General features: G+C 37.6%; 1 protein-coding gene across 15 annotated transcripts in view; it reads left to right on the forward strand.

The window, feature by feature from the left end:
* Positions 1–26324, forward strand: part of KIDINS220 (kinase D interacting substrate 220) — a 116644-nt gene that overhangs the window by 47648 nt on the left and 42672 nt on the right. For all 15 annotated transcript variants that reach the window (XM_033176617.1, XM_033176619.1, XM_033176624.1 and 12 more), the window contains 10 exons: positions 2100–2264; positions 3555–3734; positions 4480–4645; positions 6966–7117; positions 7295–7584; positions 13803–13943; positions 14682–14925; positions 15084–15172; positions 16898–17042; positions 23437–23599. In XM_033176617.1, the coding sequence (XP_033032508.1) occupies positions 2100–2264; positions 3555–3734; positions 4480–4645; positions 6966–7117; positions 7295–7584; positions 13803–13943; positions 14682–14925; positions 15084–15172; positions 16898–17042; positions 23437–23599 (1735 nt within the window). The remainder of the gene's footprint in view (positions 1–2099; positions 2265–3554; positions 3735–4479; positions 4646–6965; positions 7118–7294; positions 7585–13802; positions 13944–14681; positions 14926–15083; positions 15173–16897; positions 17043–23436; positions 23600–26324) is intronic.

Genomic DNA, 26324 nt, shown 5'->3' on the forward strand with positions numbered 1-26324 from the left:
TTTTTTTTTGTAGAGACGAGGTCTTGCCATGTTCCCTAGTCTGGGGCCAAGCGATCCTCCCACCTTGGCCTCCCAAAGTGCTGGGATTACAGACATGAGCCACTGTGCCTGGCCATGATTTTAATTTTTTAAGACTTTTTGTATTTTAAAATATTTTTTCTTATTATAATAGTAATGTGCACTAATTACATTTCAAGAATGAAAACATGAGTATAGCAGAAAGTGAAAATTCCCCATTATCCCCTATCTCCCAACTTGTAATTGTTTAAATGACCCTCCAGGCTTTTCTTTATGCTTATAAAAATGTTACATACTATATATATAGTTTTAAAAAATAAAAATTGAGTTATACTATGTTACGAAAGCTTAACGTATCATATTTTAGTTATTGCATAATTTTTCATCATAGTACATTGAGTTCTCTATTGGTGAATATTTAGTTTGTTTTGCTAACAATTAGTGCTGCAGCGAACACCTTTGTACATATATCCATTGACTCTTATTTCTAGGATTTTTTTTCTTTCTTTTGAAAATAGAGATTCAGGGGGTACAATCAGGATTATTTTCTTAGGGTAAATTCCCACAAGTAGAATTCCTAAGTCAGTGGATGCCCATAGTTTCAATACACTTTCCAAAATGGTTGTAAAAATTTCTTCTCCCTCTGGCAGTATAAGATACCACAATTCCCCACAAGTTTGCTAGCACTGGGTATTTCCAGCCTCTTACTCTTTGCAAATCAGATAAATAAGAAAAAAAAATCTCATTTCAATTTGTGTTTTAAAATTATTAGTGAAATTGAGATCTTGTAATATATTTATAGGCTATTGCTTCTCAGCCTTTTGACTTAGATAATATGTAATATATTCATAGGCTACTTGTATTCTTGCCAGTTTCCTTTTTGTATCCTTTGTCCACTTTTTAGTTTTCAATATTTAAAAAAAAATTGATGTAAGAGTCTTTCTGTGTTATGGATATTGATCCTGGGTGTGTCCTATGTGCTGCATTCCCCTCCCCTCAGCATACTCTTGGTTGGTGGTCATGGATTTTTATTCCGCATTCAAAAGTTTTACATTTTTGCAGTTAATTCATTAGTCTTTTCCTGCAGTTCTGGCTTTAGTATTACATTGAGAAAGAAAGGCCTTTTTAAACAAAGATTTTTAAAGTTTCTCCTGTATTTTCTTCTATTACTTCTATGGTTTTACTTTTTTCTACTTAATTTTTTAATGTTTCAGAAAATTTTGTTGAGGCTATGAGATATATCGCATTTTAATTTGATTTTTTTCATGAGTGATTAAACTTTCCCAACACCAGTTACTAATTCATCCTTTCCTGCCTTATTTGAAATGCCACTTATGTTAATATCCTATATGAGTTCCAGAATGTTCAAATTATTGTTTTACATTTTTATTCTTCTCCAGTGACAACTACCCTTCAGTAGTCTTTATTTTTTTTTCCTATTCTTACACATTCTTCTTTCCTTTCAATTAAAACAAAATTCTCATGGGTTTTTAATTAGAACTGCCTTGAAGTGACAGAATAATTTGGGAGAATTGCTGAACCTTTCTGCATGGAATCATAGAATGTTTCTTTTTCTCTTATCTATTATGCTCTTCAGTAACATTTTGTAACTTTCTTTGTATAGGCATTACACATATTAAATTTATTTTACATACTCATTTGTGTTAATCATCATATGTTACTGATTCTAAAATGCACACTGTTCCCATAATTTAACATCTCTGAAATTGGTATGTGTCTTGTAAGTGATGGACAAGAAAGCATGATGTCACAATTTGGCAGCATTTTGTTCTTTCTTAATTATACATAAAAAGATGTATCATATAATTAATAGGTATCTTAAGTTCTATGAAATATGATAGTAATTTAAGAATCTCTGAAACTTTTTTTTTTTTAATTTTAAATCAGGTAGCTTCCAAGTCAGAGTAGGCTCAGAGACTCCCTGAAACTGTCTTTACATGGTTATAAACATTTGAAATAATTTTTTTCTCTCTAATCAAGTAAACAATAAATGAAAATAGTGTTCCTTTCTAATAGTAATGCCACTGTTTAACATAAGATATGATGTGTTTTAATTACAGGACACTTGTCTCCTACTGAAACAGATGGTGACATGCTTGGATATGATTTATATAGCAGTGCTCTAGCAGATATTCTCAGTGAGCCGACCATGCAGCCACCCATTTGTGTGGGGTTATATGCACAGTGGGGAAGTGGGAAATCTTTCTTACTCAAGAAACTAGAAGGTAAAGAGCTTGCTTATACAAAGTCTCTATATGGAAAACAAGGTTTTCTCTGGGGATTTTTCTGAAATAAAGAGGAAGACCGCTTTCTGTATGGGCATGTGTGGTACGCGGTTTACTGAGATGAACTTCCCTCTGGTTGGTCCTTCGCACGGTCGTTTGAGTTCTCTTTCTAAAGCAGATCCAGTTGTGTGATAAACCTACATAAAAACCCTTGCTGGCAGGTTTTTTCGGGCCCTTTACAGACTTGTCAGTTTGCATGGTCCCACCTGCCAGCACCACCTCTGGCGTGTGCCCCAGCTTCAGTCACAGAGGACTATTTGCTCTCGCAAGAACAGACCAGACGCATTTCCCAGGTTGCTCCCTCTATAAGCAACTTCTTAGCTGGCCTCACTATCACCCACCTAACACGTATGCCTTTTGCTTGGCAAAATCTTGCTCATTCTTCAAGGATAGGTTTCAGTATTGCCTGTAAAAATTTCCCCAAGTTTTATACAAAGAATGACTTGTGTGGGGCTCCTTTGGGCTCAACATGCACCTTTAAGCACAGTATTCTCAAATGTGATTGGAGGGAGAAGGGATGAGGAGGAATGGTGGTGATATGTAGTTTGAAGATACAGAGTATTATTTTTGCATGTGGAAACAATATGCATATGCTTAATGTTTGTGTTGATGCAAACCACAAAAAATCTCAAGAAAATCTTGACAGGTGGGAGTATATGAGAAGGGATTTTGTACATCCTCCACGCGAAGCAGGAGAGGGTGGTGATTCAGGCCTAGCTGTGGTCCTGGGGGTGAGATGTTCATCTTGGCAAGAGAACACTGGTTAAAATGGTTAAGTAGCAGTATTCTGTCTAGGGACCTAGTAAAGTGCCCAATAAATGTTTACATTGAAAATGTGAAAACTGCAAATCGGCCGGGCGCGGTGGCTCAAGCCTGTAATCCCAGCACTTTGGGAGGCCGAGACGGGCAGATCACCAGGTCAGGAGATCGAGACCATCCTGGCTAACACGGTGAAACCCCGTCTCTACTAAAAAATACAAAAAACTAGCCGGGCGAGGTGGCGGGCGCCTGTAGTCCCAGCTATTCGGGAGGCTGAGGCAGGAGAATGGCATAAACCCGGGAGGCGGAGCTTGCAGTGAGCTGAGATCTGGCCCGTGCACTCCAGTCCGGGTGACAGAGCGAGACTCCGTCTCAAAAAAAAAAAAAAAGAAAGAAAAGAAAACTGCAAATCATATTAAAAGTTGTATTTCTTAAAACAGGAATAAGGTTTCATACTAAATTATCTTTCAGATGAAATGAAAACCTTCGCCGGACAACAGATTGAGCCTCTCTTTCAGTTCTCGTGGCTTGTAGTGTTTCTTACCCTGCTACTTTGTGGAGGGCTTGGTTTATTGTTTGCCTTCACGGTCCATCCGAATCTTGGAATAGCAGTGTCATTGAGCTTCTTGGCTCTCTTATATATATTCTTTAGTAAGTCTTTGCTTTTTATCTTTTTCAAAAATGGAGAAAATGTTAAGATTCATAGATAATGAAAAAAACATTATCTTTATCTGTCTTTGAAAACCTGTATGTGATTTTCACTAATAGGGTGAGAAAATTGACCTTTTTGCTACTTCATAAATCTTCCTAAAGGAACATTGCTCACAACTTGGCAGAAGTAGCTTATAAACTAATGTACTACTTGTTAATCTTGAAGCAAGACCCTAGATTATTATACTTACTTTAATTAATGATTTATATTTAAATCCTTTTTCTGAAAAGAAGGCTTCTGAGCCATCAGTGGTGTGCTCTTGAGCATTTTGACCATGTCTGTACTTTTAATTTTATCTAAAAGCAAAGTAAAAAAATATAATATAATCCCTATTCTTGGGGGTGTATTCGGTTGCAAGAAAGGAAATAGATTTACTGTAAGAGGAACTGATAACCAACTTTACCAGTTGCAAATAGTGATAAATCCAGAGTCATTTGCATTTGAATCTGAACTGCAGTTATGTTTCTGTTTAAGGCATATTTTAGTCAGTTTACTTTTCATTTTTCATATCTTCTGTATCTTAGGGGAGGTTAATGGAATTCTTTGAGGAGTAGTTAGGAAATAGTATGGGACCATAGAAAGCCATGTAAGCTTAGCTGTCATCGCTTGATATTTGATCTTTGGAGAAAAGATCTGCTTGACTGATGACTGCTTTGGATAACTTTTTTAAACTGTGAATTTCAGTTGTCATTTACTTTGGTGGACGAAGAGAAGGAGAGAGTTGGAATTGGGCCTGGGTCCTCAGCACTAGATTGGCAAGACATATTGGATATTTGGAACTGCTCCTTAAATTGATGTTTGTGAATCCACCTGAGTTGCCAGAGCAGACTACTAAAGCTTTACCTGTGAGGTGAGTTGTTCCATTTGACAGAAGACATCTTCAGTGAGATTCGGGAAAAAATATTTTTCACTTCAAAAAATTTACAGGGGCTGGGCACGGTGACTCACCCTTGCAATACCAGCACTTTGGGAGGCCGAGGTGGGCAGATCACCTGAGATCAGGAGTTCGAGACCAGCCTGCCCAACATGGTGAAACCCCATCTCTACTAAAAATACAAAACTAGAGGGGGCGTCATGGTGCATTCCCGTAATCCCAGCTACTTGGAAGGATGAAGCAGGAGAATCGCTTGAACCCGGGAGGCAGAGGTTGCAGTGAGCCAGGATCGTGCCATTGCACTCCAGCCTGGGTGACAAGAACGAAACTCTATCTCAAAAAAAAAAAAAAGTTTATAGAGTATAATTTCTCAATGTATGTTCCAAAAAACATTGGTACCTGGAACCTTTTACATACAAAAATAAAAACATGCCCTGGTCAAATACTGTGGGAAACACTTCAGATTATGTATCCCTCTTATATGTTAAAGGATCAGAGGCACCTTTCCATAAAGAAACCTATTTAACCTTTATTTACCAAATTTTATTTGAGCATAAACCTTTTCTCCCTGTTATGTCACCTGTTACCGTCCTTTGGAACACACTTTGAAGAGAGCACTGGATGGAGGAAGGGTCCAGCCAATGGCCTTGGTTCCCAGAGAGCTCCTGGTTGGAGACCTGGCCCCTCCTTATGTGAGCAGTTAACCTGGGGAAACCCAGCTCCCTTCTCTGAGCTGTGCTTTTCTCAGCTCAGGAAATATATTCACATGTCTATCTAAAATTATTAGTCATACTAAGTGGGAAATTTATGAGAAAACAGAAAAGATGAAAAATGTTTAAGTCCAGGAATAAAGGAAAGGTAGAGGACTCCAGAGGAAAGTAAAATGGAAAAAAAGAAAAAAGAAAAAAAAGGCTAGAAAATTAAAAGCAAAAGAAATTCAGTGGAAGTAAGCAATGTAAGAATTTAAATTGTATTAAGGCCAGATGTGGTGGCTCACACCTGTAATCCCAGCACTGTGGGAAGCCGAAGCGGGCAATTGGTTGCACTCAGGAGTTCGCAGCAAGCCTGGGTAATGGCGAAACCCCATCTCTACAAAAAATAGAAAAATTAGCTGGGTGTGGTGGCACGTGCCTGTAGTTCTAGCTACTTGGGAGGCTGAAGTGGGAGAACTGCTTAAGCTTGGGAGGTTGAGGGTACAGTGAGCCAAGATCATGCCACTGCACTCCAGCCTGGGCGACAAAGTGAGACCCTGTCACTAAATAAATAAGTAAAAAGCATTAAAAGATGAAACAATTTTAAATTATAAGAAAAAATAAGTGTAATTTAAGATAAAAATAAATAGACCAAATCAGATAAAATATTAAAACTGAATATAAGAGAAAAATAAAGGTGAAAACTTTTAAGTAACTAGCATATAGAATTAAGTATTAAGAAAAGGATTTAAAAGTGAAAAAGTTAAAAGGAAAACAGAATAAAATAATTGGGAGAATGTTTTTACAGAAAATAAGGAAACCAGTCTAATTAATGAGGTGGTAATTTTTTTTTTCAGTTAGAAAAATTAAAATAGCATCATCAAGACCACACAGTATAATACAGATTGTATTCTGAGAGCAGTGCTTATCTACTGGACTGAGATGAGAGTTTAATTTACAGATGGAAGGGAGAAAGGAACTAATACAGAAATAATAATGATTCAGAGACTCAGAACACAAATAATTCACTTAATTTTTAAGAACAATTGTGAAGAGAATACTTTACAACTATTTCTCAATCCCTGGTAGACGTTGAGGCTATAAATAAAATAAGCCATTCTAAAACCTGAGTTTTTAAATGGTATTACTGGGCTTGAAATTCTTTAATGAATGTAATTACTGTTTTTTCAGGGTTAGAGTCTCTTTCGTTGGTGTTAGAAAACTTTCTTTGTGCAACTCTTGGTGGCCACATTGTGACACGGGTGTCACCTTTTAACCACTGTGTCATCAGATCTGCTGGGGTGTCCGATACTCCACATCTAAGTTCTGGCATAACTTCCCCCCGACTGTCCTTAGTCAGAATCACTTCATATGACCCTGCATATTTCACTTTTATTACTGTTTTTTTCCTAAGAAAAGTATGTAAGATTTTAGAAGTGGAAGCTACCTGATTACAAATTCTTTTCCCTCCTTGGAATTTAAAAAACAACATTTTGAAAGAGAAATAAAATAAAGGGTGAATGATGCAAAGATGACATACATACATTTAAGTTATTTGTTACTTTAGATACCAAAGTAATGTTTGATTTGTTCTCTTCTTCAAGGTTTTTGTTTACAGATTACAATAGACTGTCCAGTGTAGGTGGAGAAACTTCTCTGGCTGAAATGATTGCAACCCTCTCGGATGCTTGTGAAAGAGAGTTTGGCTTTTTGGCAACCAGGCTTTTTCGAGTATTCAAGACTGAAGATACTCAGGGTAGGATTTCCTTCCTTCCTTCCTTGTGTGTAAGGGGTTGGGGTGGGATGGATGTTCAGTTTATTTTCATGAAACACACCTTGAACATTAGATTCGTCAGGTACTGTGACTATAATGTTAGGATTTTCTAGATACTTGATATGTTAGTAATTATTAAAACCATTTGTTGCATTACAGGTAAAAAGAAATGGAAAAAAACCTGTTGTCTCCCATCTTTTGTCATCTTCCTTTTTATCATTGGCTGCATTATATCTGGAATTACTCTTCTGGCTATATTTAGAGTTGACCCAAAGCATCTGACTGTAAATGCTGTCCTCATATCAATCGCATCTATAGTGGGATTGGCCTTTGTGTTGAACTGTCGTACATGGTGGCAAGTGCTGGACTCCCTCCTGAATTCCCAAAGAAAACGCCTCCATAATGCAGCCTCCAAACTGCATAAATTGAAAAGTGAAGGATTCATGAAAGTAAGCACTCACTGGTTATTAGAAAAAATTGTAATGTGAATATGCTGCCACTGCCATGCTCATTTGGGCCTTAGGAAGTATACTCTCTGTGTTAAAGTGTTGCATTTATTTTAGGTTAGTTAATTTGTTCATTCATTCATTCATTCAAGACTATAATTTAAGGTAGTTTTAAGTTCACAGCAAAATTTAGAGGGAGGTGCAAAGATATCCCATATACCCACTTCCCCTACACATACACAGCCTCCCCAGTTAGCACCATTACTACCAGAGCAGTACATTTGTTGCAACTGACGAACTTAGGTTGACACATCATAATCACCCAGCATCCCTAGTTTACATTAGGGTTCACTCTTGGTGTGGTACATTCTATGGGCTTGGACAAATGTGTAACATGTATCCACCATTATAGTCTTACACAGAGTAGATTTGTTGCCCTCAAAATCTTCTGTGCTTCACCTGTTCACACCTGTTCACCCTTCCCTCCACCCTCCTCCCTAATCCCTGGCTACCATTTCTTTTTCCTGTCACCATAGTTTTGCCCTTTCCAGAATGTCATCTAGTTGAATCATACATGTGTAGTCTTTTCCGATTGGCTTTGTTCACATAGTCATATGCATTTAGTTTCCCTTCGTGTCTTTTCATGGCTTGCTAGCTCATTTCTTTTTAGCATGGCTCATATTCCATTATCTGCATATATCACAGTTCATTTATACATTTACCTACTGAAGGACATCTTTATTGCTTCCAGGTTTTGGCAAGTATGAATAAGGCTGCTATAAACTTTTGTGTACAGGCTTTTGTGTGAACATAAAGGAGTTGAAAACTCCTTTGGGTAGATACCAAGGAGTGTGATTGCTAGCTTGTATGGTGTTTCGTTTTGTTAGAAACAACCAAACTGTCTTCCAAGGTGGCTGTACTATTTTGCATTCCCACCAGAAATGAATGAGGCTCCCGTTGCTCCACATCACATCCTCACCAGCATTTGGTATTATTGGTGTTCTGGATTTTGGCCATTCTGATAGGTGTGCAGTGGTATCTTATTGTTTGAATTTGCATCTCCCTGATGACACGTGTTGTGGAGCGTATTTTCATGTGCTTATTTGCTATCTGTATGTCTTCTTTGGTGAATTCGCTGTTAAGGTCTTCGGCTTATTTTTCAATCAGGTTGTTCATTTTCTTATTGTTGAGTTTTAAGAGTTCTTTGTATATTTTGGATAATAGTCCTTTATCAGATAAGCTTTTTGGAAATATTTTTTCCCATTCTTTGGGTTGCTTTTCATTCACTTGACAGTGTCTTTTGCAGAACAGACATTTTGAATGACGTCTAGCTTATTCTTTCTTTCATGGATCTTGCTGTGGTGTACTATCTAAAAAGTTAACACCAAACCTGCAGTCATCTAGATTTTATCCTCTGTTATTTTGTAGGTGTTTTATATTTTTACATTTAGGTCTTTGAGCTATTTTGAGTTAATTTTTGTGAAGTGTGAATGTGTCTAGATTCTCTTCTTTCTTGCTTTCTTGCTGGCTTCCTTGCTTCTTCTTCTGTTCTCTTCTGTTCTGTTCTGTTCTCTTCTCTTCTCCTCTCTCTCCTCTCTTCTCTTTCTTTACCTTTTCTTTTCTTTTTTTGTTTCCAGTTGTTCCAGAACCATTTGTTAAAAAGACTATTTCTTCCATTGTATTGCCTTTGCCACTTGTCAAAGACCAATTGACTACATTTGTGTAGGTCTGTTTCTGGGCGCTCTTTTCTCTGTCTATTTGTTTACCCATACCACACTGTTCGATTACTCTAGCTTTATTTTCTTGAAGTTGGGTAGTGTCAGTCTCCTTCAATATTGTGTCAGCTATTCTGGGTCTTTTTCTCCTCATAGGAACTTTTGATTCACCTTAAATAACTTGCTGGGATTTTCATTGAGATTGCATTAAATCTATAGGTCAAGTATTGAGTCTTCCTATCCGTGAACATGGAATATCTCCTCATTTATTTAGTTCTTCCTTGATTTCCTTCAAGAGTTTTGTAGTTTTCTCATATAGATCTTATACATATTTTGTTAGATTTATACCTATTTCATTTTTGTACATTTGTGTGAAACCTTGCTATAATTGTTTGTTAGTCCCAGGAGGTTTTTTTGTTGTTGATTCTTTCAGTTTTTCTACATAGAGTCAAGTCACCTGTGAACTAAGACAGGTTTCTTTCTTCCCAATCTTCATACCTTTTATTTCCTTTTTTGTTGTTGTTGTTTGTTTTATTGCATTAGTTAGGACTTCCAGTACTATGTTGAAAAGGAGTGGTAAGAAAAGGGACATCCTTGCCTTGTTCCTGATCTTAGTATATGTTCTCATGTTCTCACCACTAACTATGATGTTAACTATGGATATTCTTTATCAAGTTGAAGAAGTTCCTCTCTGTTTCTAGTTTACTGAGAGTTTCTACCATGAATGGGTGTTGGCCTTTTCTGTATCTATTTATATGATCATGTGATCTTTCTTCTTCAGTCTTTTTTTTTTTTTTTTTTAAAGACTGAGTTTCATTCTTGTTGCCCAGGCTGGAGTACAGGAGTACAGTGGTACCATCTCAGTTCACTACAACCTCCGCCTCCTGGGTTCAAGTGATTCTCCTGCCTCAGCCTCCCAAGTTGGTAAGATTACAGGAATGCATCACCATGCCCAGCTAATTTTGTATTTTTAGTAGAGATGGGGTTTCACCATGTTGATCAGGCTGGTCTCGAACTCCTGACCTCAGACGAGCCACCCTCCTTGGCCTCCCAGAGTGCTGGGATTACAGTTGTGAGCCATTGTGCCCAGCTTAGTCTGTTGATGTGATGGATTACATTAATTGATTTTTGAATGTGGAACCAGCCCTACCTACCTGGCATAAATCTCACTTGACTGTGGTGTATAATTCTTTTTATATATTTTGCATATGATTTGCTAATATTTTGTTGAGGATTTTTGCTTCTATGCCCATGAGATATTTATTGGTCTGTAGTTTGCTTTTCTTGTCATGACTTTGGTTTTGGTATTAGGGTGATGCTGACTTCATAGAATGAGTTAGGAAGCATTCCCTTTGCTTCTGTCTTCTGAAAGATGCTTTGTAGAGTTAGTATAATTTCTTCTGTAAGTACTTGGTAGACTTCACTCATGAACCCTTCTGGGCCTGGTGCTTTCTGTTTTGAAAAATTATTATTGATGCAGTTTCTTCAGTAGATACAGGCCTGTTCTTATGAATTTTGGCAAATTATGTCTTTCAAAGAACTGGTCCGTTTATCTAAGTTATCAAATTTGTGGGCATAGAGTTGTTCGTAGTATCCCTTTATTATCCTATTTTTTCCATGAGGTCTAAAGTGATAACCTCTCTTTCATGTGCTGTTATTCTGAATTTGTGTTCCCTCTTCTTTCATCTTAGTTAGTCCAAGGCTTACTGGTTGTGTTTACCTTTTGACCTAACTAGCTTTTGGTTTCATTGTTTTATTTCTGTTTTAGTTTTTATTATTTCTTTTCTTCTGATTACTTTGCATTTAATTTGCTCTTCTTTTTCTGCTTTCCTGAGGTGGAAGCTTAGATTATTAATTTTTATTTTAGTTTTATTTATTTATTTTTTGAGATGGAATCTTACTCTTTTGCCCAGGCTGTAGTGCAGTGGTGCGATCCCAGCTCACTGCAACCTCTGCCCCCTGGGCTCAAGGAATCCTCCCACCTCAGCCTGCCGAGTAGTTGGGACCACAGGCAACATGCCAGCACGCCTGGCTAATTTTTATAGAGTTAGGGTTTCATCGTGTTGCCCACACTGGTCTCGAACTCCTGAGCTCAAGTGCTCCACCCTGCTTGACCTCCCAAAGTGCTGGGATTACAGGCATGAGCCACTGCACCCAGCCAGATTATTGATTTTATATCTTTATTCTTTACTAATACATGCATTCAGTGCTATACATTTTCTTCTTAGCAGTTCTTTTGCTGCATCCCACAAATTTTGATAAGTTGTGTTGCCGTTTTTATTTAGTTCAAAATATTTTAAAATTTCTCTTGAGATTTTTTTTTCTTTGACCCATGTGTTATTTGGAAGTGTGTTTTAAAATCTGTACATGTTTTGGGATTTTCCAATTATCTTTCTGTTTTTGATTTCTAGTTTAATTCCACCAAGGGAAGACATTGTATGCATGCTTTCTATTTTAAATTTGTTGCTGGGTGCGGTGGCTCACGCCTGTAATCCTGGCACTTTGGGAGGCCGAGGCGGGTTAATCATGAGGTCAGGAGATCGAGACCATCCTGGTTAACATGGTGAAACCCTGTCTCTACTAAAAATACAAAAAATTAGCCAGGCATGGTGGTGGGTGCCTGTAGCCCCAGCTACTCAGGAGGCCGAGACAGGAGAATGGCGTGAACCCGGGAAGCGGAGCTTGCAGTGAGTTGAGGATGCGCCGTTGCACTCCAGCTCAGGTGACAGAGCGAGACTCCGTCTCAAAAAAAAAAAAAAAAAAAATTGTTATGGTGTGTTTTATGGCTCTGAATGTGGTCCATCTTGGTGAATGCTTTATGTGAATTTTTTTTTTTGGATGAAGTAGCTGTAGATGTCTGTTATACCAAGTTGATTGATGGTGGTGTTGAGCTGAACTGCGTCCTTACTGGTTTTATGACTGCTGCATCTGTCCTTGTAGAATGGTGTTGAGGTCTCCAGCTATGATAGTGTATTTATCTATTTCTTCTTGCAGTTCTGTCAGCTTTTGTTTTATATATTTTGATTCTCTGTTCTTAGATATGTAAATGTTTAGGATTGTTATGTCTCCTTAGAGAATCAGCTCCTTTGTTGTTATGTAATGCCCCTCTTTAATCCCAGTTACTTTCCTTGCTTTGAAGTCTACTCTGTCTGAAATTAATATAGTTACTGTCTGAAATTAATATAGTTACTCCCACTCTCTTTTGATTGGTGTTGGTATATCTTTCTCCATTCATTTACTTTTAATCTACATGTGTCTTTTTATGTAAGGTGGGTTTCTTATAGATAACAAAATTAGCTCTTGTTTTTTGATCATCTCTGACATCTCTTTCTTCTAATTGGTATCTTTAGAACACTGACGTTCAAAGGTATAATTGGTTTAGATGAATTAATATCCATTGCATTTGCTACTGTTTTCTATTTGTTGCTCTATTTATTCCTATTTTTGTCTTCTACTCTTCTTTTTGTCTTTTATGCTTTTATTGAGCATTTTATATGATTCCATTTTCTCACCTTTCTTAGCATATCAATTGTACTTTTTTTTAAACTTTTTTTTGAGTGGTTGCCCTACAGTTTGCAATATGCATTTACAATGAATCCAAGCCCACTTTCAAGTAATACAGTATCACTTCTCAGGTAGTTTATCTTATAAAAGCAAAATAATCCTAATTTCTCTCTCCCATCTCCAGTATCATTGTTGTCCTTAATTTCATTTACATATACAAGCATACATATTAAATATGCACATTATACACACACACACACACACACACACACACATATATAAGCATACATAATCAAGGAGTGGCCACTTCTAAAGTGTTTACATATATGTAGAACCAGAAACCAGCAGTCCTTTTATTTGTTTTGAGTTCTATTCCAGATTTTTCCAGTGGAAGTACATATTTGGAGTGAGAAACATTATAACAATAGCATGTTTTTATAAAATAGACTTTTATAAGTTATTTGAGTTAGCAACTACTATCTAATAATGTAAGTTCCTCTAGAGCCCAGTAAAGAGATCTGTTTTTAAAAATAGCAAATTGAACCACCAAAATAAATAATATAGGATTTTGTTTTTCAAAGTGAAAGGAACTTTATAGAATTCTGCAGCTCATTCCTGTGGTCAAGGTCAGATGCCATCACGGAGCCAGCAGCAGTGTAGTGCTTCGATCATTTGGATTTGCATCCAGATCTGAATTTTTTGACATTCAGAGCCTCTGACCTTGGCAAGTTAGTCACTCAACCCAGTTTGTTCTTTTTAGAACAGATGTGGTAGTGTCTGTCCCACAGTGTCATTCTGAGGATCAACTGCTGTAATTTATGTGTAGTCACTTGGTAAATTGTGAAGTACTTGCTCTTATTTTAAGTGGAACCACAGCTGGCAGCACGGACTTTGAATGTCTTCTGTTCCTATTAGATGACTTTTTATCACACTTTCTAAGAAATATGTTTAAGCTTCTTGGGTCTTCCTTCAGTGCTTTCTGTACCTTCCTTTGCAATACAGGTTCTTAAATGTGAAGTAGAATTGATGGCCAGGATGGCAAAAACCATTGACAGCTTCACTCAGAATCAGACAAGGCTGGTCGTCATCATTGATGGATTAGATGCCTGTGAACAGGACAAAGTCCTTCAGATGCTGGACACTGTATGTTTGCGCCACCTCAAAAGTCGCCATTGTTATGTTGTGGCACTTGAGAGAATGTGTGACTTCACAAATATCTAAAAATAGAATGGAATTGGTTTTTATTTGAGTAGTTCCTATTCATTTTGTGATTTTTCTTTTGTAAAAACAACCATTCTTTATGCAGAAACATAGAAAGAATAAATGTTTAGTCACAAAGAGATTTAAATAATTTTAGCTTAATGGCACTGTGAGAAAAAAAATGAATAGAGCATCTCTTAAGTCTGCAGTGTGGCTCAAGCTTTTCTTTGCAGATAGTTATGGTTAGAATCCAAGATGACACAGGAAGCCCACAGAATTTGTAGGGTTTTTTTTTAATTAAAGCAAGTACATCAGTGGGGCTCTCTGTAAGGTATATTATGAGCAATAGTGGTTTGACTTTGGGCAGAGACCAGTGTGCCCAGTACCTCATGTGTATTCATGAATGTTTCTCATGTGTGTTGATTTATCTCTTTAGCAGACTGTAAATGTCTGAAAGAAGGACAATATAAATTTTCTTTGCAGATTTTATCCATGTTAGATGACAGCAAACCTAGATTGAGCTGTCAATAAACTTTGCTTCTGTACAGAATAAGTTTTGATGAACAAGAAATAGTAGTTTAGAAATAGAGTCACCAAAAGATAGCACATATTTTGAAGAGATGCCTTATTCTTTTGGACAATTAACATGTGTGTTGCAACTGTACATGTCTTCTACCACAGGTCCGAGTTCTGTTTTCAAAAGGCCCTTTCATTGCCATTTTTGCAAGTGATCCACATATTATCATAAAGGCGATTAACCAGAACCTCAATAGTGTGCTTCGGGATTCGAATATAAATGGCCATGACTACATGCGCAACATAGTGCATTTGCCTGTGTTCCTTAATAGTCGTGGACTGAGCAATGCAAGACAATTTCTCGTAACTTCAGCAACAAATGGGGACGTTCCATGCTCAGATACTACAGGTAAAGCTCAGGCTCCTAAAGTGCTTTGAGTTTGAAATAGTTTTGTCGTTTCTTTATGGCGACTCTCTTTTTTACCTTGAAAAATGTTGTGATTTCACCTTTCTTTAAATATCACATACAACAGAATTTTGGTGTAAGTGATGCTGTCTTGCTTTAAGGGATACAGGAAGATGCTGACAGGAGAGTTTCACAGAACAGCCTTGGGGAGATGACAAAACTTGGTAGCAAGACAGCTCTCAATAGGCGGGTAAGATGCCATTGGTTTCGCTCTGTATGTTTGTATTGCCACTTAAGTAATATTTTGTAAATATTGCATTAAGCTCTTCAAATAAACATTATCATTGAATTCCCTTTCAGCTTCATGTGTTTCAGGGAATGTTTGCACCTAGAACCCTAACAACTGTACTTCGTAAAAGGGTCCCAACCTGTTCTCAGCCCAGGTGCTGCTCCTGATCCCTCAGATCTTAAAGCTTGCCAAATGATTTCATCCAGGGTTGAGAACCACTGTATTCATTCCTGGTCAGGTTGAGCTATGCCTGTTGCCACCATAGCAGTAGGGGAGAAAGGTTTGTAGTTTGAGAAAACTCCTGGCTTTGTCTTCCTGTTGGCCGTCCTTCCCTAAATGCTTGTGGGATGCTCACTCTTTTTTCTCTACCACATAAGTGACTTGTGTCCTTCCCAGCCACTGGGGGTTTCTCCTTCAACACACTGGTTGTCCCTGACCTCCCCATCTTGTTTGTATGGAACGAGGGCATGTTCTGTGTATATGTCTGTATGCAAATGACAGGGAGATAATCACTTGCAGGGCAGTTGTGACAGTGCCACTCACCCTCAGTGAAGTTGGGCTACTATTGGCCTTGTGTTTTTTTCTGATTTGCTACCATTAAGTTTGGATGTTTTACTTTTAAAAAAAAAAGTCTTCAGTGACACTTTGATTTTATGCCTCTACCCTTTACAGATATGGATGCAAAGTTAATATGATGAATGACAGTTGACAGCACTAAATTCAGAGGTGTATATAACTTACCATTTTTAATTTCTTGCCTGGCATCCTTGGGTGCCGCATGGTTGTATCCATCCTTCCCGTGCATCAGGACCTTAGACAAGAGCACACCTTGGTTGTACCTGTTCCTCCTCTTATGAGATGGAATTCCTTTAGCCCATCCACCCTGTAGAGTGCCTTTCGTTCATATGGAGATGTGAGGATAGTTAGAGAGGCTGTCCCTTTGACATAGTTTTCACATGCTTTAAAATAACCTAAACATCAGGCCAGGTGCAGTGCTCGTGCCTGTAATCCTAGCACTTTGGGAGGATAAAGTGGGAGGATCACTTGAGACCAGGAGTTCGATACCAGCCTGGGCAACGTAGTCACACCTTCTACATAAAATAGGAATAAAAAATTAGCTGAGTGTGGTTGTGCATGCCTGTAGTCCCAACTACTCAGAAGGCTGACGTGGGAGGATTGCCCAAGCCCAGAACATCCAGGTGGCAGTGAGCTGTGATTGCCCTATTGTACTCCAGCCTTGGTAGCAGAGAGAGACCCTGTCTAATAATAATAATAACCTAAAAATCAAAATGCTGAATCCTTAAAACCAGACAAGGGCTTATTCGCTGTATTACTTAAGGGTTCCTATAAATAGCCAGACCCCATGGAGTTTGAATATCATTCTCTGTACACAATTCTGCTTGCTTAGAATCGTAAAGGCATTGAGCTTCCTCTAACTGTACCACTGTAACTTAAAATGCATCTGAAGCTAAACCGTAGCATTTGATGCAGTTGCTGTGAATATGACTTTACAATTGCTTTGTGAAGATTCTACCTCACGGATAATAATTTATTAGTGTATGATGTTCCTCTTTGACTAAAACTTTGGAATTTTTGTTGTTATAAACAATTATTAACATCTCAAAAAGCCTTAAGTTCCTAGACTGGACGCATGGGTTCCTTCTCACTGATGATGTGCTGTTTCAGGACACTTACCGAAGAAGGCAGATGCAGAGGACCATCACTCGCCAGATGTCCTTTGATCTTACAAAACTGCTGGTTACCGAGGACTGGTTCAGTGACATCAGTCCCCAGACCATGAGAAGATTACTTAATATTGTTTCTGTGACAGGTGACTTTTGTCTCTTATTGTCTATGATAGATAATAAACTTTAACATTCACAAAACCATTTAATTTCAGAAACAAAGGTATGTATTGTGTGTATATGTTTACATTGCTGAATAGTGGGTTTATTTGTATTAAGTGCACTTAATGAAGTCAGTTTTAGTTTTAGTTTTGACAATGAAAAGTCAAAACTGAGATATTATCACTGTCAGCTGTATATCATTATTTTAAAACTTTATGATTTAAAAAATCTTTCACTTAATCTGAAGTTTAATTTTTCTTTTGCTGTAAAGATAATTTAATTCTAACTCATTACTGAGTATAAATTAACTTATAATTTACAGTGTTGAAACTCAGATGTTATATGCTATTATTGTTTTAATTTTCAAATGATATTTTTGAATAAAAAATATTGACAATAAAATTGAGGATTATTGCCTGTGCCTGAAGTCCCTGCATGGAGGTCTGCTCCCTGCCTTGTGAATTCCTGCTTGTTCATAGCTTCAGGGCAACCACATCAATACTTGTAAGTTAGTTTGTAAAATGTATGTCTCTTTGCAAGGTATTGATTGGTACTTTGTAATAGTTACTAGTGTTAACTCTATTATGATAGTTATACTAGAATTGTGTTTTATATTGTTGGGGTTCATGCTGTGAACTGTATTCCAAATGAGGTTGTATCTAATATACTTACAATATTTTTGGTACTTAAATTCCTTTAAGTGAGTTCTCAAGCCTCACTGTATTTATGTTCAACAATGGGAATGTTTTAGTATGTTATCAACATATATATATTCATTTAACAGATGTGTAGTGAGTGTCTACCTTATGCCAGGTAACATTTCTGTCCTTTGTGGAGATAAGCAGTGAACAAGATAAAGTCTCTGCCCTAATAGAGAAGACCAAAAGATATAACGTCACAGAATGACGTGTGTCGTGAAAACAAGACTGTAAACAGGAGATAGCCCTCCCTCTCACTCGAAAATTACTCCCATCAACACACAGATTGTTTCTCCCTTCCCAAGAAAAGCTGCTCTTGACTGCACCTCTGCCTCTAGCTACTACCCCGTTTCTCAGCAAAGCTCCTCAAAAGACTTGTCTGTCCCTGTGTCTCATATTCATCTCCCTCTGTTTTCTCTAACCTAGTCCAATAATCTCTTGCTCTCAGTTCAGTAAAATTGCATTTTCAAGGTCACTAGTGGCTTCTATGTTATAAAATTCAGTGGTCAGGCCAGCGCTCATCTTATTTGACCCCATTAGTGGCGTTTGACAGTGTGTTGATCACTTTTCCTCTTTGAAAAACTTTTCTTCCTTTGGCTTCCAGAATGCCACACCAACTGGATTTCCTCCTTCTGCACTGTGGTTAGTCTTCATCTCCCTTTACCATTTAGCATTGCAATGCTCTTGGGTGCGTTTCTTGGAGTTCTCCTTTTCTATCTAGACCTGCTACCTTGGTGATCGCATTTACTCTGAAAGGCTTAAATGCCATCAATATGCCAGCGACTCTCAAATATGTATCTTCAGCCCTATAGCTCTTCAGTTGCTTGTTTGACATCTAATGGTGTCAACATATATCTGACACATAATGTGTCTACAATTGAACTTTTGATTCTCTGACTCAAACTTCATCCATCCATGTCTTTCCTGTCTATTAATCCAACTCTTCCAATTCCTTAAGTAAGAAAAGCTTGATCTTTCTTTCATATACCACCACCAATCTACTAGTAAATTCTGTAGCACTGTCTTCAGTCTATTTCCAAAATATTAAGCACTGTTTCACCGTTTCTAGCATACCACCCTCATTAGATACATTATCGTGTTCTACCTTTATTAATTATGGAAATAGTCTGACTAGTCTCTACTCCTGTCTTTTTCTCTCTACAGCCTATTCTCCATACGGCAGCCACAGTGATTCTTTTAAAATAGAAGCCAGTCATGTTATGTCTCTCCTCAGAACTCCGTAATGTGTCCTCATTTCACTGAAAATAAAAATCTAAGTCCTTATAGTTTCCTACAAAGCCCTTTATGATCTGCCTTTCTGCATCTCCTTCCCCCTTCTGACCTCATCTCCCACCATTCTCCTCCTCCATCCCTTACTGACTTCTTTGGTGTTCCTTGAAAATGTCAGACATGCTCCCATCAAAAGGCTCCTGCGATTGCTATTTCTTCTGCCTGTACAGATTGTTCTTTGGATATATGCATCATGGGGTTTCTCACTTCCTTTTAAGTCTTTGCTTAAATGTCAGCTTTCCTACAAGATCTTCCCTCACCATCTTGTATAAAATGACATCTTCTTTGGTATGCCTTGTGTTACCCTTCCCTGCTTTACTCAACATAAAAAAATCACCTCTAATTCACTACATCATTTACTTTTTTGTTTGTTTGTTTCTTTGGTTTTTGTCTGTCTCCCCTCAGTAGAATTTCAAATCCACCTGGCAAAGGTTTTCTATCTGTCTGCCTTTCTTTTTTCTTTTTTTTTGAGACAGAGTCTTGCCCTATCGCCCAGACTGGAGGGCAGTGGCGTGATCTCAGCTCACTGCAACCTCCGCCTCCCGGGTTCAAGCGATTCTTCTGTGCCAGCCTCCCAAGTAGCTGGGATTACAGGCACGTGCCAGCACGCCTGGCTAATTTTTATATTTTTAGTAGAGACAGGATTTCTCCTTGTTGGTCAGGCTGGTCTCGAACTCCTGATCCGCACACCTCGGCCTCCCAAAGTGCTGGGATTACAGGCGTGAGTCACTGCGCCCGGCCTTCTATCTATCTTTCTTATTTCTGTTTTCTCAGCACCCAGGACAATGTCTGCGATGCTGCTGTTGAATGACTAAGAGACCTGAATGAAGTGGGAACTGAGTTGTATATCTGTCTTGAGAAAAGCATCTTAACAGGAGGAAGAGCAAGTGTGAAGGCTCTGGGGTGGAAATCCAGGAACAGCTGGAGGCCAGTGTGGTTGCACTTTGGGGATCAAAAGAGAATGGTGGGAAGTGATGTCAAAGAACTAGCCACTGGCGGGTTGTGCTGGCTCACGCCTCTAATCCCAGCGCTTTGGGAGGCTGAGGCAGGTGGATCACGTGAGGTCAGGAGTTCAAGACCAGCCTGGCCAACATGATGAAACCTCATCTCTACTAAAAATACAAAAATTAGCAGGCGTGGTGGTACACACCTGTAATCCCAGCTACTCAGGAGGCTGAGGAAGGAGAATTGCTTGAACCCAGAAGGCAGAGTTTGCAGTGAGCCGAGATTGCGCCACTGCACTCCAGCCTGAGTGACAGAGTGAGACTCCATCTTAAAAAAAACAAAAAAAACAAAAACAACCAGCCCCCCTGGGTAGTTCACTTTGAGCCTTACGGGCCCCAAATCCATAGAAAAGATTTTGGGTTACATTTAGACATTTTCAGACACGCTGAAGAGGACCAAGTTAACGTCATTTAATAGTTGATACTGAGATACACATTTTTTAAAAATAATGATGTTTACACATTTCAGAATAGAAAGAAAATGTCTTCCTAAAGCCACATTTCAAATGTAAGAATTTTTCTTTTTTTTTTTTTTTTTTTTTTTTTGAGACGGAGTCTCGCTCTGCCGCCCAGGCTGGAGTGCAGTGGCGGGTCTCAGCTCACTGCAAGCTCCGCCTCCTGGGTTTACGCCATTCTCCTGCCTCAGCCTCCCAAGCAGCTGGGACTACAGGCGCCCGCCATGTCGCCCGGCTAGTTTTTTGTATTTTTTAGTAGAGACGGGGTTTCACCATGTTAGCCAGGATGGTCTCGATCTCCTGACCTCGTGATCCGCCCGTCTCGGCCTCCCAAAGTGCTGGGATTACAGGCTTGAGCCACCGCGCCCGGCCGAGAATTTTTCTAATATTAGTCTTTGACTATACAGTAGACTTTCTAATTGTTAAATGAGGGATATTTGTCTTTTATGTCTCATCAAATGTAGCTCTGCCCATGAAAAATTTCTAAGTAAAATTTTCGTTTTATAAAAGCCCCTAATGCCATTAGTTTCGTTGCTTAAATTGACTATACAGTAGACTTTCTAATTGTTAAATGAGGGATATTTGTCTTTTATGTCTCATCAAATGTAGCTCTGCCCATGAAAAATTTCTAAGTAAAATTTTCGTTTTATAAAAGCCCCTAATGCCATTAGTTTCGTTGCTTAAAAGTGCTATGTTGAAAAATAACACATAGATTTAAATCTGTGTATTTTAATGAAATTTTGATTTCTTTTTTGGTGATGTTTTCCATTTCTTTGGGTAACGTTAGTTGGAAGTGTGTAGGGAAGTATATGTTATTGCAAAGGATAGAATTTGAAGGCAAAAGACTTGGGTTTGAGTCCTGGGCATGTCACTTAGCCTCTTGAATCCCCAATTCTCATGTATGCAAAAGTGTATGTTACCCGCTGAACACCATGCAAATAGTTGTTGCTATTAGGAAAGTCATGCAACAGAGAGACTAATACCAGGAAAGAATTCGAGGTTTTAGCGGATAAATATTGGTAAGTATTTAGTTGAGTGGTTTCCTAATTAAAAATTGTGCTTTATCAAATATACTTTATTTCAAACTTGTTTTGTTGGATTGTTTTGGAAGATAAGATTAAAAAATTATCTTAGACATATTCATTGTTCAGAATTTTCTTTTGATATTGCTTTATTTTTTAGCTAATTATAGGCTAGATATATTCTTAGGATAGAATATTTAATTTTAGTCACTCATTATAGGCTAGATATATTCTTAGAATAGAATATTTATTTTTATTCACTCATTTTTTTTTTTTTTTTTTTTTTTGAGATAGTCTCGCTCTGTCCACCAGGCTGGAGTGTGGTGGTGTGATCTTGGCTCACTGTAACCTCCACCTCCCAGGTTCAAGTGATTCTTCTGCCTCAGCCTCTCGAGTAGCTGGGACTACAGGCACCTGCCACCATGCTTGGCTAATTTTTGTATTTTCAGTAGAGGCAGAATTTCACCATATTGGCCAGGCTGTTCTTGAACTCCTGACCTCAAATGATCCTCCCACCTCTGCCTCCGAAAGTGCTGGGATTATAGGTGTGAGCCTCCGTGCCTGGCCTATTCACTCATACTTTTAAAATAGTTTTCCAGTTCTCTCTGTCTACCAGTTCCTTCATGACTTTGCATGCATGCGTGGTGCATTTGCTCTTCCTTTTGTTTGAAAGTCCTCACTCTGCTTGCCTTCCCTGCCAGCCCGTGCCTTCCCACCAGACTAACTTGGGTTCATCCTTCATAGCTTAGTTCTAGTGGTTAGTTATATTCTTTTTTGTGTGTGTGTCTTTTTCTTTTTAGTGGTTATATTCTTAAGGAAACCTTCCCTTAACTGCCGCTTCTGGATTTGGTGCTCATTTTCTCTTTTCACACAGCACTGTGTGTGTATCTCCAACATAGCCATATCTCCATCAAATGCTCACATCTTACCTGCCAGGGAAAAGGAATCCAGCCATGAAAATAAAAATTCTGTGTATGAGCAGATTTGCTGAGGGAGTGAGGGTCTGGTGATATAGGAAGAATTGAATTGGGGCTTATATATCTATATATCTGTATCTATCTATATATGTATTGGTAGTAGGGAAAGGAATAACTCATATTGGAACTAAAACAAGTAGGTATGTTAGTCTGCATACAAACAAAATTGATAATGATGAAGTAAAATTGACAGTGTTTGAAAATTTAACAACAGTATCAGCAGCTCAGAATTCCTACCAAGTCACAGTGAAACATGATGCAATGAAGCAAGGCCTCCGTTCTAGAAGTTTGAGATTTGCGACTGTCTACCTGTACAGACGCCTAGTGGTAGAACAGCGAATTGGAGTCCTCAGAAAATCCCAGGATAGACAAGGTTGTTTTAAAATACATAAATAATAAATATTGGAAACATTACACTCAGTTGGTAGGTTACTTACATAGATGACCCTTAGTATGTGAAAACGAAAGCATGTGGGATTGCCCATTCATCCATAATACAACGAGAATGGACTGGCGTATTTGGATCTGTTTATAGTCCATCAGTAGGATCTCAGCAGATGGCACTTTAGAGGACTGGGGTCCATTGTGGGTAAATGGATGTTCTGCTCAATGATTGTGGTTGGTGTTGAACTGTGTGACACAGTTCTGAAAGATGTTTGTCTGCACGTATGTGGTCGAAGAAGTGTATCTCACCAGTGGCAAATCCAACAACCAGAAATTGCTTTAGAATTGAAATTGTGTTTAAGCCCTAAAAGCTTTACTTAGTGCAGCTCTTCTAAAATGAAGCCATGGCAGTACTAGGTTTGAATTTGTAGTATAAATTAAATGGGAAATTTTAGAAATTTAAAATATTTGGGAATATACTACCTGTTTTACTTAACATACTATTACACATCTGTTAATTTTAAAATGTTTTTGTATTTTTTTAAAAGGGCGATTACTGAGAGCCAATCAGATTAGTTTCAACTGGGACAGGCTTGCTAGCTGGATCAACCTCACCGAGCAGTGGCCATACCGGACTTCATGGCTCATATTATATTTGGAAGAGACTGAAGGTATTCCAGATCAAATGACATTAAAAACCATCTACGAAAGGTACCTTTTTTTACCTCTTTATATTTTACTGTATTTTAGATTGAGTTAAAAAAAAAAAAAAAACGCATATAAAGCAGACAATACAAAATAATATGTATAAAATGTATACTTCTGGATTTAATCATTCTTATTAATTCCATTATAATTTTGGAGTTGTATTAGCACAGGTATATATCCCATCATGTAAAAATCTATGACTTTATTTGTACGTGCTTTTCCTTTTTCAGATATATAAAGTTTATTTAAAAATTTTTAAATTTTTTAGAAACAGGATCTCTCTCTGTCAGGTTGGAGCACAATGGCACAATCATAGCTCACTGTAGCCTCAAACTCCTGGACTCAAGTCATCCTCCCATCTCAGCCTCCCAAGTAGCTGGGACTGTAGGTGTGCACCAAGACACCTGGCTCTTTCTTTTTATTTTTTGTAGAGGCAGGGACTTGCAGTGTTGCCCAGGCTGATCTTAAACTCCTGAGCTCAAGCAGTTCTCCTGTCTTGGCCTCCCAAAGTGCTGGGATTACAGGCGTGAACCACTGTGCCCAGCCTTAGTGTATAGTTTATATATTAAAACTTCTAAGGTTTCAGATAACTTTTATTTCCTTAGAGTATTGTCAGTACGTGGTTTTCTTATTTTTCTAGTTCCTATTTTTTATGTACACATTTAATGTTTTCTAAGTAAATAACTGGTTTTAGAATTATAGAGGTTGTTGTATTAGTCCACAGACTTGAGCTCTTCTGGGTTTTGCTGTTTAATTTATGTGAAATGAGTTGAGTGGTTTAAACCTGTGTGCTGTACCAAGCAGGTATTCCAGTAGATGCAGTGATATATAATTACCGTCTGCCTATTGAGAAGTGGTACGGCATTGCATCTGGTCTTTGAGGTTTTACAAATCATCTTACTGTGAGATGCATGCTTCGTTTTTCTCTTGGTTCTGTAGCACAGTATTTTATTGTACATACAAGGTTTTATTTTGTGAATAAATGTTTGTATTCTAGTACAGGTGCTATATAATTATGAATGCCTGCTAGTAACAGTAATTACTAAGCGGTTAAAACTTAACTTTTAAAAAGATGTAAGTGCTTCCTAATAATTCATACCAACATAATTAGGTTTATTTTTTGCACGTTATATTGATACATAAAGCCCTATTTAATATAAACAGGTAATCCCTTGACACTCTCATCTGTCCTTGAGATTGTTGTTGTTATCATTTGTGTGAAATTAAAATATGTCATAAAAAAGAAGAAGCCTTCATTTAGGAACTGTGGAGTGATGGCTTAAGAAACACTGGTGGAAGGAATTCGCAGCTGCTTCAGATTCTTAGGCCCTGTCTGAATTGGTATTGTTTAGGAGGAGTATATTACTCCAGGAATGTATTTCTAGATTTCAAGAAATTTGTAAACTTGGGCACAGGAGAACTAGTTGTCTCACATGGGTTCTTATTTAAGGAGGTTGGATCCCTTCGTGTTCCTGACCTCCTTCCTTCACGTCAGGTACTCTGCTAGGTACCTTAGGTATCCTTGAAGCTTTGGAAAGTGTGGAGGTGTTAGACGGGGATAGAATGAGGGATGTGAACTTTGCTTTGCCATTAAACCAACTCATTACTTTAAACTTCGGCATTTGGCAGGCTTGTCATCTGTGACTCCGCTGGATTTGGGGTGATTTTGAGATGCTCTTCTTCTCTTTTTGGTGAAATAAGTATATTTAAGTCTTAAATGCCTGCAACTACTTACAAAGAATATTTTGTAGCTAGTCTAAGGAAGATAAAAAGTATAGTAAGCAGTCTTTGATAATTTGTAGGAATTGACTTAAAATCATTACATATAATAAGGATTTGGAATGAAAACCTATAGGAAGACACTTTGATCAATATCTTGAAAAGCCAGATATTAAAGTATGTGAGAATAATCTAGATGATTATGTTTCTAGTTAACTGTAGCTGAGTTCTTTGATGCTATTGCTTGTCATTTGAAAGAGAAAATTTTATTTACAGTCGACAAAAAGCAGCAGTATGTAATTGATATTCATTTATTGTATTAAAGAAATCTGATTTGGTAAAAACAATCAGAAAATAGTATTTTTAATGCTAGTAGTGAAATCTATTTTTTTAATCCATAAAAAGCCTCATTTATTTTTATAGCAATTTGATGACACATCTGCTGGCTTTATTCAGGTGAAAAAGAAAATGTTGGTTCCTGGTGTTTGGTGAAATTGTGTTGTTAAATTATTTTTTAAATTGTTCAACTTTTAACAAATGACATTTGATACTAACACTGGAAAGCAATTTCAGCGAATTAAATAGACCCCTCTGTAAACCACAGTAACATTAAGATGACACACTGTTCATTCAAGATGGTTTTAATTGGTACAATTATTGTAATTTTCTTGCAATTATGTGTTGAGCTGAAAGCTTTTGTCTGGATCATTTGAGAGTTTTTTTTTTTTTTTTTTTTTTTTTATAACATACATTTAGTAAGAAAGGGAGTAAAATAAAAACTAAAAATTTTGTGTCTAGTTTTTATTGCAGCATTTTAGGCAACCATTGAAATATTTTAGTCTAAAACTTTATTTCTGGCATTGAAAGCAGAATGATAGTGGTTTTTAAAAAAATGAATTTAAGTAGTTTTCATGAAGATAGTGTTTTAAATTTCTGTTTTGACACTGCTCAGTCAATCTTTTACCCAGGATGATATGGTCAGAATAATTTTGCAATAAGGATAACAACA

This window comes from Trachypithecus francoisi, unplaced genomic scaffold (assembly GCF_009764315.1).
Source record: "Trachypithecus francoisi isolate TF-2019V2 unplaced genomic scaffold, Tfra_2.0 Lachesis_group17, whole genome shotgun sequence".
Classification (NCBI taxonomy): Eukaryota; Metazoa; Chordata; class Mammalia; order Primates; family Cercopithecidae; genus Trachypithecus; species Trachypithecus francoisi.